This window comes from Hemicordylus capensis, chromosome 2 (genome assembly GCF_027244095.1).
Source record: "Hemicordylus capensis ecotype Gifberg chromosome 2, rHemCap1.1.pri, whole genome shotgun sequence".
Classification (NCBI taxonomy): Eukaryota; Metazoa; Chordata; class Lepidosauria; order Squamata; family Cordylidae; genus Hemicordylus; species Hemicordylus capensis.
The window spans coordinates 173,337,531-173,351,266 of record NC_069658.1 but is presented as its reverse complement, the minus strand read 5'-3'; the positions used below and the strand labels follow the sequence as shown (position 1 = coordinate 173,351,266).

At 49.4% G+C, this 13,736-nt stretch overlaps 1 protein-coding gene across 15 annotated transcripts in view; it reads left to right on the top strand.

The window, feature by feature from the left end:
• PNPLA6 (patatin like phospholipase domain containing 6) overlaps positions 1–13,736 on the top strand; it is a 118,497-nt gene that overhangs the window by 38,995 nt on the left and 65,766 nt on the right. For 8 of the 15 annotated variants that reach the window (XM_053298803.1, XM_053298802.1, XM_053298807.1 and 5 more), the window contains 4 exons: positions 129–212; positions 325–431; positions 677–898; positions 2,037–2,114. In XM_053298803.1, coding sequence (XP_053154778.1) covers positions 129–212; positions 325–431; positions 677–898; positions 2,037–2,114 — 491 coding nt within the window. The remainder of the gene's footprint in view (positions 1–128; positions 213–324; positions 432–676; positions 899–2,036; positions 2,115–13,736) is intronic. The other 7 variants (XM_053298805.1, XM_053298804.1, XM_053298810.1 and 4 more) reach the window with 3 other exon arrangements.

Here is a 13,736-nt window from a genome sequence, read left to right as displayed (position 1 = left end):
TCCCATGGGTTTGATTCCATGGTCCTCGGTACATGCTGGGTGTTGTGGACTGTGCTCCTTGTGTACGTGGGGATGGGATGCCCACATGCTTACTGTGCCTGGCCTGTGACAACCCCTCATACTTCCAGGTGACCCACTGAAACCAGGCTTGCTGGAACCACCTCCTGCCCCACTGTTGAGTCGTTGCATCTCCATGCCAGTTGATATCTCAGGTATGTCTCTGTCTCTTAGCATCTTCTCCCTTCCCATGGAGATGTAGGGATCTATGATCTTGAGCGCTCAGTTTTGCTGCTGTGGTGACTGCCAGGCTCTTTTCTCCCCCAGGGATCCAGAAGGGCCCCCGCTCAGACTTCGACATGGCCTATGAGCGAGGTCGTATCTCAGTGTCCCTTCAAGAAGATAGCACTGTCTCATTGGCTGGCTTTTCCCGAGTAGGTATCAACTGCTTCCCTGAGGCCTGTAGGGGTGATCCTGCCAGCCCAGGCACAGGAAGGGGTGAGACTGTTGGAGGAGACACTTGGCTTGATAACTGATTAGCAGCTGTCATCAAATGATACTGCATGGGGTGGACAGTGGGTAACCCTCAGATGGTGGAAATGTTTATGCCAGACATTTCAGTCAGTTCTTCTTGTAAGTCTATTGTAGCCAACCTCTTGTCCCTTCTTTCTCTCTGGAGCTTACTTTGTCCTGTACCCACCCTTGGCAGTCAGTTTCCCATGAGCCCCGGGAGCGGAAGTCTGTGACAGTGGAGGAGCAGCCATCTGGAGTCTACCACTACAACTACTGTGAGGATGACTCAGCAACTGGTGACTGCCCCTTTGGGCCATACCAAGGCCGCCAGACAAGTGCCATCTTTGAGGCTGCCAAGCGGGAGCTGGTCAAGCTCATGAAAATTGAGGTACACGTCCTCTGTGTTCTAGTGGGTGGGATTCCTGTAGAAACTGCCCTCCCTTTCGCTCTGGATAGAAAGTAGAGTATAATAAATCGTGTTCAAGCGGGAGGAGGATGCAGCTACTGGTCCATAGCCAGGGAAGGTGTGAGCCCCCCTGTGGAGCTTGATTGGGCCAGGAGGAGCAGCTGCAGTCTTGCATTCTTTCCTCTCCATTCAGGCCAAAAGCTGCTGATGGTCAGTCCTGGGGCTTCTCTGACTCTCTCCACAGAAGCAGCTGCTTTGCCCAAGCACGGACCAGACTGGAGAAAGTTCTCCCAAAACAGCTGTTTTATTTTATGCTAGGAAATGTCTGTGCCACACATTTTAACCACTTTCAAACCTGTTTTGTGGCTCCCAGTCTCCTAGCATTTCATTGCTCGTCGTACTATGTAGCCTTCCTAGGTTTTGTGAGCATCTCTGTATGTTGCTGCCAGATGACAACTTCATTATGGCTCACATAACATGTAAGCCAACACTGTGTGGTGAGACTTGAACCCAAATCATTCAGATCAGAGCCCAGCCCTCTGTCCACTGGTCCACACTGGTGCTCAGGATACCAGCACACTGTTCCTGGACACCCCAGTGAGTAAGAGAGAGGCTGGGGCTATGCCGCTTACTTCAATCTCTTAGTCTTCTGAATTCTGCGAAGAAGCTGGGGAAGTGATGTGGTCTCAGCACCCTGAGAGAACTACAATTCCCAGGGTCTTTGGGAGAAGCTATGATGGTTAAACTGGTTTCAGACTAGGTTAGTTACTTGTGTTGGTGTGCTATTTGCTATGGTTGGGGAAGCTTAGAGCCATGCTCATTATAATGATCTGACTCAGGGGTTTTCATCGTGTTGACTTTCCCATCTTACCCAGCAAGTTCTCTTCCTCCTTGCTCTATCTGACTGGGTTCCCCTAGTTGCTTTGCCCACTTCTTCAGGGACTGGGCTCCTTGTGGGCCCAGTTGTATGAAGAACCTGGGTGTCCTATAGGATTGGGGTCTGCCCTGGTGCTTGCCTGCCTGCCTGCCTGCCTGCCTGCCTTTGAGTGGGCTGGGAGACTTTAGCGTTCATTCTTGCAGCCCAGATAGTACACTGATTGCCACTCCTGTTTTTCCACAGGACCCTTCCTTGCTGAATAATAGGGTGTTGCTGCACCATGCCAAGGCTGGAACAGTGCTTGCCCGCCAAGGGGATCAGGTACAGATTTTCAGTGGTGTACAAGCTGGTAGAGGTAGCCTGCCCCACAGGGAAAATGATATGGCAGTTGTAGGCAGGAGGCTCACAAGTATTTAAAAAGTGCACTATCGTGGTGATGAAATTCAAACAGCATGGGTCAGGCAAGGTGTAGTTCTTTTTGCACAATTATTTTGCTGTTGATTACAGTCTGAATCCAATGCTGCTTTTCCAGTGCTGGATGAATATAAAATCAGATTCAAAAACTATCAGCAAATTCTGTCCCACCCATCATCTCTCTCCGTGGTGCGTGTGCAGGCAAGGACACACAAACACACACTTGCTTCACACTCCACACACTCCACTTCCTTCAGTCTTCCTTCATGTGTTTTGTCTTGAAAGACCCTGAATCTTCTTCAATTTGTGAGTATCCAAGAGCAGGATAAGAAGCAATGTTTTGAAACTGCAGGGGTGTGGATTTAAGTTAATGGTAGGAACAACTTCCAAACTCTAAGAAAAAGAAGTTGCCCAGGAGGCTGATGAGGCTTCCAACAGGATGTTGGAGAGAGACCTGAGGAGGCATTTCTTCCTAGTGTTATGGTGCTTCCAGGGCAGATGCTGGGCAAGATAACCTAGTGAAACCATTCCAATGTTTGGATTAGTTTATTTGTCAACTGCTGCATTAGTCACCTGTTGAAGTAGATCGAATCATAATGAGCAGAAATAATCAATGATGCGCTAGCCAGTTGTTAGGAAATTAAGCAACCTTCACAGGTCGCAGAGGTCCAAGGGTGTCGGGAGTTCAGAGGACTGAACCCACAACTTAATGGCCCATTACTAGGACACTGCGGAATATAAAGCTGCACTGTGGAATGTAAAACACAGCCTCTGGAGTTGAAACAGAAAAACAGAAGAATGATAAATCTGACAGAAGAGACCATGAGAACTGGGAGCAAGAGGAAGGGGGAGGGAGGTATCCTAGCTCCATAAGGACTACTTGCCCATCAAAATTTCCACAGAGATCCTCTTGAATTTCCTCAGTCTTAAGCAAAACTGCCAGTGCAGTTTCAGATTTTAATTTGCTGTCATTAAGGACACTTAACTTTAAAATTTGCCTTTGGAGGAAGGAGGAGGAGGAGGAGGAGCACAAGAAACTAGATATATTGTAAGCATAAGAAAGGCCATACTACATCAGGCCAAAGGTTCATCTTGTCCTGCATCTTGTTTCCCACAGTGGTCAACTAAATGCCTTTGGGAAACCCACTTGTAAGCAAATGGCCTTTCTCAGTTGCTGCTATCAAGGCATCTCATTGGGTTATCCTCGTCACGTGCTCCTGGGCAGGACTATGCAAATTCTAAATAGAAAGCCTATAAAGCCTGACAGGGATAACCCTTCCCCAGTTCTTATAGTCCTGCGTTGCTCCTGGTAGGAACTCTTCCGAGCATTTGCCTGTTCCTGTAAGAACTTCCCTATCCTTCCTGGAACTCACAGGCAAACCGTTGTAAGCCACCCAGAGATGGAAGTTTGGGACAGCATACAAATCTGATAGATAAATAATAAAACTGCCTTAAACCTGGAGACAGCATACAGCCATCATGTCTAGTAGCCATTAATAAACTTGCTAGGATCCTATAGAACAGCCCTGCACAACATACAGCCTGTGGGCCGCATCTGGCCTGCGAGGCCTTTTTTCTTCGCCCACTGGGCAGTTCCCCACTGCTGCCCTCCAAGGGGCTTGCTTACTCCCTGCTTGCTTTTGACCGGCAGCTCCCAAGCCCCTTGGCTGCTGTTGGGACATGTGTGCCCTGAATAAGATACAGGATGCATGCATGTCCTTATTCGGAGCACACATGTGCCCTGTATCTCCTTCAGGGCATACATGCGCCTTCATTTCTAGGAAGCTCCCACCCCAACAGCAACTGGTCAAAAGCAAGCAGGGAGAAAGTGAGCCCCATGGAGGGCTGGCGAGGCAAGCATCAGGGAATGGCCCGGTGGGCCAAGAAAAATAGCTGCACATGTGCCATTTCTTTTTCAGCCAGTGGGCTTGGGATCTGATGGAGAAGCAAGCAGGGAGAAAGTGAGCCCCATGGAGCATATTTGCTACTTTCTCCCCAACAACTCTCTCAGACAGTTTCCCTTCTGGGCTGTTTCTCTGCCAGCCTGCCTGGCAGGAGCACTCTCTCTGAGCTCTGCAGCAGGGAAGGGAGTGGGCAGTGAATGAGGCTTGCCCTCCACCCCCTGCTATTTGGCAGCTTCCGGCAGATTTGGTTTTTGTGCATAGGTATTTGCAAGAAGACTGTTTGTGCCTGAAATGCTGTTGGCTGTGCTGTTGGCTGTGAGGACCCCACCTCACAGTCCCTTTCCCTCCTCTTCATCAATCCAGCCCCATCCCCTGTTCCTATTTCACTTCCTCTCTCTCTCCCACTCATCAAGCCAGCCCCAGCCCCTCTCCCACCCCCACTCTTTCTGGTTAAGCCTCCCCCATCCCCTTTCTCTCTTGTCTTCCACACTTGTGCGGTTTGTTGTGAAGGATCAAACAGTGTGTAGTGAAGGATCAAAGTGTAATTTTATTTATTTATTTATTTATTTATTTATTTATTTATTTATTTAACATTTTTATACCGCCCAAACTTATGTCTCTGGGCAGTTTACAACAGAAAAGTTAAAACATTAGTTAAAACAGAATAAATGACTGAAAGGTTAAAACATTAGTTAAAGCAAAATAAATTATAACAGAAAAATTGTCACATATCAACAATTTAAAATTTTAAAAATACTTTAAACAATGTTAAAACTATTAAAACAATATTTAATTAAAAGCCTGGGTGAACAGATGTATCTTTAAAGACTTTTAAAAAGTTGTTAGAGATGGAGAGGCTCTTATTTCAGCAGGGAACACATTCCAAAGCTTCGGGGCAGCAACAGAGAAAGCCTGTCCCTGAGTGGCCACCAGATGAGCTAGTGGCAACTGCAGACAGACCTCTCCTGATGATCTCAATGGGCGGTGGAGTTCATGACGAAGAAGACATTATCTTAAATACCCAGGGCCCAAGCTGTTTAGATCAGGGTTTCTTAACCTTGGGCCTCTGGATGTTGTTGGCATCATCCCATCATCCTCCCATCATCCTCGGCCACAAAGGCCATGTCTGGGGATGATGGGAGTTGTAGTCCAACAACATCTGGGGGCCCAAGGTTAAGAAACCCTGGTTTAGAGCTTGATAGGTTATGACCAGCACCTTGTATTTTTCTCGGAAACTTATCGGCAGCCAGTGTAGCTCTTTCAATACAGGAGCAACATGATCTCTCCGAACTGACCCAGAGACCAACCTGGCTGCCGCATACTGGATCAACTGTAGTTTCCAGACTACATACAAGGGCAGCCCACATAGAGCGCACTGCAGTAATCCTGTCCAGAGGTTATCAGTATATGTACCACTGTTCTGAGGTCGTTTATCTCAAGAAATGGATGCAGCTGGCATATCAGCTGAAGCTGATAGAAGGCACTTCTGGCCACTGCCTCAACCTGAGACACCAGGGAGAGACTTAGATCCAGAAGCACCCCCAAACTGCATACCTGTTCCTTCCGGGGAAGTGTGACCCCATCCAGAACAGGCTGATCAAACTCATCTCCCAAGTTTTGATCCCGCACAATCAGTCACAGTCTTATCTGGATTCAGTCTCAGTTTGTTATCCCTCATCCAATCCATCACCGCCTCGAGGCAGGCATTTAGGGGGGTTATGCCTTCTCCCGATGATGTTGACATGGAGAAATAGATTTGGGTGTCATCAGCATACTGATAGCACCCTGCACCAAATCTCCTGATGATCTCTCCCAGCGGTTTCATGTAAATGCTAAACAACATTGGAGACAATATGGAGCCCTGAGGGACACCATACAAAAGTTCAGATTTTGAGGAACAACAGTCTCCAAAGGACACCATCTGGAACCTACCCGAGAGGTAGGAGTGGAACCACAGCAAAGCAGTGCCTCCCACTCCCAACCCCCTCAGATGCTCCAGAAGGATACTATGGTCGATAGTATTGAAAGCTGCCAAGAGGTCCAAAAATACCAACAGGGTCACACTTCCTCTGTCAATTCCCAATTGGAGATCATCCATCAGGCCGACCAAGGCAGCGTCCCATAAGCTGCCCGAAAGCCAGTCTGAAATGAAATGGGTCAAGATAATCAGTTTCCTCCAAGACTGTCTGGAGAGCTGGGAGGCCACCACCCTTTCAATTACCTTGCCCAGCCATAGAAGGTTGGAGACAGGCCTATAGTTGCTCAACTCTGAGGGATCCAAGGCAGGCTTCTTCAGAAGTGGTCTAATAATTGCCTCCTTAAGGCAAGGAGGCATCCTTTCCTCCCTCAGAGACGCATTTATGATCTCTCCCAGGCCTTCTACAACAACCCTCCTGCCAGATAGTATAAACCATGTCGGGCAAGGGTCAAGAGAACAGGTGGTAGGCTGCACCGTTCCAAGCAGCTCATCCACATCTTCAAAAGTCACAAACTGGAACTGATCCAACCTAACCACACAAGAGGAGTCACTGGACACCTCCACATCAGACACTGAAGTAATTGTGGAATCTAAGTAGAACTGAATACGAGAGATTTCTCCCACAAAGAATTCATTAAACACGTCACAGCAGGTAATCGATGGTTCCAGATTCTGATTCCAGATTCCATTATGGAGGGGCACATACTAGCCTTCTCACAACCCTGAACAACTCTGCTGGACATGAACTTGTGGATGCAATACGGGCAGAAAAGAATCACTTCTTTGCCACGCGTATTGCCTGAGCATAGATCTTTAAATGCGCTCTGTGTTGCAATCTGTCGGATTTGAGTCGAGTCTTCCTCCACTTGTGCTCCAGTCAACTACCTCGCTGCTTCAGCCCCCACAATTCTTCCATAGACCAAGGGGTGAGTTTTGAAGCGGGTCGGAGAGGACGCTTAGGAGTGATCATGTCTACGGCCCTGGTGAGTTTGCTGTTCCAGTTCTCCACCAGGGCATCAACAGGATCGCTGGCAGAGCCAACATTAAATCCCTCCAAGGCTTCTTGAAATACTATTGGATCCAATAACCTTCTTGGGTGGACCATCTTAAAGATCCCTCACCCCCTGCGAAGGTGGGAAATGACTGTGAGTCCATTCTTAACCAGATGGTGGACCGTCCATGACAACGGGGAAGTCACAGGAGTCCCCACCCACGGAACACCACCCTGATCAGAGTGAAAGACCAAATCAAGCATGTGACCAGCAATGTGCATTGGTCCCCTGACCACTTGGGATAGGCTGTGAACTCCTGAACTGCCCCGGACAGATTGGTCCTGAAATGAACATTGAAGTCGCCCACCACCACAAGCCTGGGGGACGCCACCACCAAGCACGAGACCAAGTCCGTCAGCTTGGTTAGGGACTCCGTTGACCGGTGGGATGATCGGTACACCAGCAGAAGTCCCAATCTATCCCTGGTCCCCAAACTTAAGTACACACATTTGATATGGTCTGACACTTCAACAGGGATCCTGGTAAGGGAGAGGTTATTCTTATAAACCACAGCCACTCCACCTCCCACCCATGGTCCCTCAGCCGCTCCTCAAGGGTACCCTGAAGAGAGAATCTGGGACCAGACCGGGCTACCAGCCTCCCCCAGCCAGGTCTCTGTAATAAATACCAGGTCAGCACCTTCATCCTGAATCAAATCATGGATGGTTTCTGATTTGTTCTGGACCGACCTGGCATTACAAAGGAGCAAGGTGAGGTTCCAAGGGTAATTGGCACCACTCCCCAAGGTCAAAGAGCTGGTAGGACAGCTGGAAGGGGAAACAGCTATTAGATTTCCAATTCCCCTTCCCCTGTAATAGCCCGCTGATCTGGCAACATTGCTTCTTCTGTTCCCCACCACCACAGGAATTGCCACCCCACAATCAGTTGATATGCCCCCAGTCTCCCCATCTCAAGATAAGCCCAGAAACATTATAAACAGGACTAATTAAAACAAAATCACCCAGGACTAATTAAAACAGAAGCCACACTATTAAATACCCACCCACATGTGCATTGTTGGGCCAGGAACTCTGGCCCTCGCTGTCCCTGAAAGTGGCTCCCCCAAAGGGGCAACCCCCTTGTGTTGGGCTCGCTGCCACAAGCAGCGTCCCTTTATAGGTCCAAAGATGGCCACTCTGGGCAGCAGATAATATACAGGGACTGCTGAATCACTCCTGGGCCCCGATCCTGCACAGAGCAGCCACAACCAGAAGCCATAGTCCCACAGGTCAAGCAGGGGCTGGCAGATGGTCTCACCCTAGTAGTAATAGCAGCAGCAGCAGCAACAGCAACAGACAGCCAACACCAGCCTCTCACCCTGGGGACTGTGTGTAAGGAGGTTGTATCTCCCTCTGCTGCTGGGCTCCTGTTCTGATTTTAATCAAAAGTTAAGAGAAAAACTTCTCTTCTTTCCTTACAAGTGCTCCATTTTAACTGGGATGATTTGTGTGAATAAGTTTTGTGAAACCATGAGGGCTTCTATTATTTTCCCTTACAAATGCACTATTTTCAAGTTGGTTTGTTAATCCATGGAGCTTCTGCTGTATTTTTTGTGTTGTTTTTAAACAAATGCATTGCTATTCTCTGCTGCTGCAATCCAAGGATGTCTCAGTGTGGGTTATGCTTCTCCACATGGCTCGAAGGCAGGGCTATGCAAATTAAGTTGAAGCCTTTAAGAGCCAGGGGAGCATAGCTCCACCCAGTTCTTTTAGTCCTGCGTTTGGCTCCAGGCAGTTTTCTCTCAGTTTTTCTCTGAGTGCTTCCTTGTTTCTCTCACCTATTTCCATTTATTCTTCTTGACTTCTTTCTTTCTTTGTTCAAAGATCTTCTAAAACTCTATCTTATCAAAAAAAGAAACAAAGAAAAAAATAGGGGAGAGGTTAGCTTTAGTTTTACTTCTGTTTTTGCTCCCCTCCCCGCTTCCTCTCTCCACTGCTTTTTCTCTTCTTCTTTCTTTCCCTTTGCTGCATGCACCAAGCTAAACACAAAGTTCACATAAAGGTCCCAAAGGAAAAGAAGCAGCAAGGCTTTCCAAAGGCCATTCAGGCAGCCGGTAACCCACCCAGGAGGCCACATTACCGCAACTGTCCAGAGAGCCCCCAGAGCTCCAGAGAGCACAAAACCCCAATCTCCCGCCATCCGGCCATGAGTTTGGGCAAATGCCTTCAAGAGGGATTCTGAGCTGGAGGGAGTGGACCAGGCAGCCTCCTCGCTTCCACTCCACCATTGGGCCATCCTGAGCAGCAGAAGCAGTGCCACCACCTCCACCTGCTCTCCAGAGCCTTGTGGAGCAAACGGCTGCTGGGAATGACCCAGCTTCCTTGTCGGCCGCCATTGCTTCCACCAGCGGCATGTCGGGCACAGCAAAAGACAAGCACCAGGCCACCGGCGAACTGGCTTCAGCCACACTGGAGGGTGCAGGATCCAACCAGGGCCCAGCTTCAAAGGCCTCCTCAGGAGCAAGGACAGTAGTCATCAGGAGCGGGAACAGGCAGCCAACTGGTGAGCTTGGCCGCCTTCTAGTGCTGCTTCCCTCCCTGCTGTAGCAAGTCATCAGGGGCCTGAAACTTCCCATCCTATGCCAGTTCAGCAGACTTTAAACCAGATTCCCACAGACATGCCACCTACTTGACATTCTTGGTTTGTAGATATGCTGGCACATGCATCTGAACGTTATAACCAATAAACATCAAAAAGAAAAAGAGGGCTAGAAGGGGACCATCTTCTCCCTCAAGTTCTTCATCCTCCACCTCAGGGAGCCCTGCACCTTAAAAGGCACAGAAAAAAACCCAAAACACATTTTAAGAAATCTAAAACGGGGAAGTCTAGATCTAAGCAAAAGGGAAAAGAGCATACACTCTTCTGAACTCTCGGGCCCTGATTTGTCTGACCCTAGAAGGCTCACCCCCAGGGTACCAGAGGGTCCCCCCAGTGGGTACCCCTCAGAACCCTCTAGGTAAGCCTCCAACTACCCTGGGACCTATTATCCCCTTGAATGAGGAGCCCATCCCAATGGAGGATTGCCCAGGGGACCACTGTGATGTGCCAGACCTTGAACACCCAGACAGAAAAGAAGTGGAAAAACCAGAAGTTTCTTTGCCTCACAGGATGAATAAGGACTTTGCCCCACTGATGAATAAGTCTATACATACTTTGGGGCTCGATCCACCCATGTCTCCGGAATCCCAGCCACCAAGTAAAAGTGCGCTGATGTTTCTTATCCTGAGGGCGAATAATATGCTCCTTCCAGTTCCAAAGTTGTTGTTTTTTCGTGGAGGCAGCAAAGGTGGAATGAAAACTTCCCACCTCCAATAGAAAGAACTCCGCAATAGCTACAAATTCTATTCCTTCCCCTACCCACCAACAGGTACTCTGGTGGTGGCGATGATTCAAGATCAGTCCTTTTTAAGAGGAACCCACCTAAAAGCCCCCCCCCCCCGATAAACGCCTGGAAGGGGCCATGAGGCACACTCATTATTCGGCTGCCTAAGCGATAAGAGCTTCCGCAGCTGCCTTTATGGTAGCCAGGGCACCCCCTCATCTGGCTCGATGGCTTAATACAAGAACCAAACTCTGGTACTTCTCGCATGAGGCAAACACTCATAAAATGATATGAAGCGCAGACCTTTATCTCGGCTTACACTCTTGACTCTGTTTGCCTTGCATCACAAGCAGCAATGGATTCAGTAGTGGGCCGCTGTAATTTATGGTGGAAATATTGGTAGGTTGATGCTATCTCAAAAAGCAGCTTCACAGCAGTACCCTTGAATGGGGGAAAATTGTTTGGGGATGAGGCCTTAAAAGAAATCCTCACAGAGTCAAAAGATAAAAAGAAAGCTATGCCCTCCTTGACATGTAAACCGGAGTGCACACAGGGGAGGAGACTGTTTTCAGCCCTTTTTTCACTCCCTTGTCCCTCCTTGGTGGTAGGGATCGAGGTTTTAGGTCACAGCACTCCTCCTGGAACAGTTCTAGGCCTTCCAGACAGGGCTTTGGCAACAGGGCAGCCTTCAACGTACCCTGCTCCCGCCAGAAAAAAAGCCGTCTAAGCAGCAATTGAGTCTAAGCAGCTCTTGGGTGGTTGCCTCTCCACACACTTGCATGCCTGGAGTGCACCACCTCCATCCACTGGGTACTCACCTCCATCGAGGCGAGCTACTCCATAAGAGTGGGACACAAATCCCCCTCAACACTTCCTGCCCACTCCAACCTCCCGCCTACCCTTAAAACACGAGGGTCTCACGAGGGCAATTCAGCATCTCTTGTCAATAGTGGCCCAGCAGTTCAGTGGGGTACAGGCATCTACTCCCATGATTTTCATGGTCCCCTATGGGAGGTATTGGATTTAAAATTCTCAACCGCTACGTACAAAAGTGGAAATTCCACTTGGAGTCCCTAAGGTCAATCTCAGAGGCCTTCTGTCATCTCAACTTTCTAACCACAATTGGCCTAAAGAGGCTCACTGGCCATCTCAATGCATCAGGACAGCCGCCACCTACTGCGCTTCCTTTACACAGGTGCACATTGTCAATACAAGGTTCTTCCTTTCGGCATCTCAGCACCTTGCATATTTACAATAATCTGGTCATCAGTGCTAGCTCATCTCGGTCTCCTGGACATAGAGATATTTGTGTATCTGCATGAACTGTTGCTAAAATCTCCTTCACTTCAGACAGCACACAGGGACCTACAAAGCACCCTTCAGGTGCTCCAGGACCATAGCTTCTTGATCAACAGAGAGAAAAGCCAGCTCACCCCATCTCACCAACTGCTCTATCTGGGCATTCTGATAGACATGCAATGGGACAAACTATTCCTACCCCCAGAGCACAGGCTCACTCTGGAGAATGAAGTGAGACAAGCCCTAGTACAGACGTCCCTTACACTGCACTCCCTTTCCAGAATTCTGTGGCTGATGGTGGCAGCCATGGAGACAGTGCCATGGGCACGCTTTCATCTGAGGCCCCTGCAGTGGTTTCTTCTACCATTCCATCCAGAGATTGCAGTAAAATCCAGCAGGTGGGTCACCCTGACGCCTCTGGTGCTTCAGTCCCTGCACTGGGACTGCACCCAGTGCCATGGGCACGCTTTCATCTGAGGCCCCTGCAGCGGTTTCTTCTACCATTCCATCCAGAGATTGCAGTAAAATCCAGCAGGTGGGTCACCCTGACGCCTCTGGTGCTTCAGTCCCTGCACTGGGACTGCACCCAGTGCCATGGGCACGCTTTCATCTGAGGCCCCTGCAGCGGTTTCTTCTACCATTCCATCCAGAGATTGCAGTAAAATCCAGCAGGTGGGTCACCCTGACACCTCTGGTGCTTCAGTCCCTGCACTGGGGGATGACTATTCCATACCTCTTGTTGGGAAAGGAGTTCCTGAATCCACCCTGGATCATCTTCACTACAGACACCAGCAAGTACGGGTGGAGTGCCCACTGCCTCCGTGAGTCAGCTCAAGGAAAAAGTGGTCAAAAGATGAAAAACAGCACAGAATCAACTGACTGGAGCTCTGAGCAATCCCAATGGCACTCCATCAACACGTGTTGATACGCACAGATAACACCACAGCAAAGGCGCACATGAATCACCAGTGGGGACCAGATCGGGATTCCCGCAGGTTGAAATGGTCCTTCATTTCCAGGAGGCCCAACAGCATGTGACATCCATGACAGCCCACCATGTACAGGGAAGACCTGAACGTGGTGGTAGACTGGCTCAGTCAGAAGGAACTTCTCCCAGGAGAATGGGAGATGAACCCGAAAACCTTCCACCTTATCATGGCACACTTCGGCCGGCCGTCTGTGGACCCCTTTGCAACTCCAGCCAATGCGAAGGTACAGTGTTTTTTCTCCAGGTTCCCCTACCCTCAGGCAGAGGCGGTGGAAGCATTCTCTGCTCACTGGCCAGAGGGTCTCCTGTATGCCTTCCCGCCAACCCCGCTCCTTGCCCAGGTCCTTTGGAGAGTAAAACTCAAGGTGCAAGTCATCCTTGTGGCTCCGTTCTGGTGAAAAAGACCCTGGTTTGTCAGAACTCACCAACCTGGCCACAGCAGGACACATGGAGGACTTCCTTCAGCAGGGCTCAGTGTGTCATCCAGATCCAGGCCAGTCAAAGCTAGCCATCAGGAGACTGAACAGTGCCTCCTAAAATGGCACGGCTATTCATCCAGGGTGCTTGGCACAGTTAGCTCCAGACGTCCTTCAACAAGCAGGATTTACCAACATTCCTGGAGGGCCTTCCTAAGATGGTCTACCAAGCATGCAATCCCCAAGGGATCGGCTACCATGAGGCATGAATTCTTCCAGGATGGACTGGGGTCCCTCTGCAAACACATTAAAATGCCAGGCTGCCTCTCTGGTGGGACTCATCTCAGGGGTTTCCAAATGCTCTCTGCAACAGCATCCTCACTTAAAGTGTTTCCTAAGAGGGGCAACTCTGCTCTCTCCTCAGTGAGCACCATCTCCCTACCCGACAGTGGCACACTGTCTTTCAGGCTCTCTGGGGTTCCGCTTTCAAACCAGTGAAGTCGATTCCACTACACCTCCTCTGTAAAGCTTGCCTTCCTCATAGTGGTCACTTTGGCCTGCAGGGGGTCA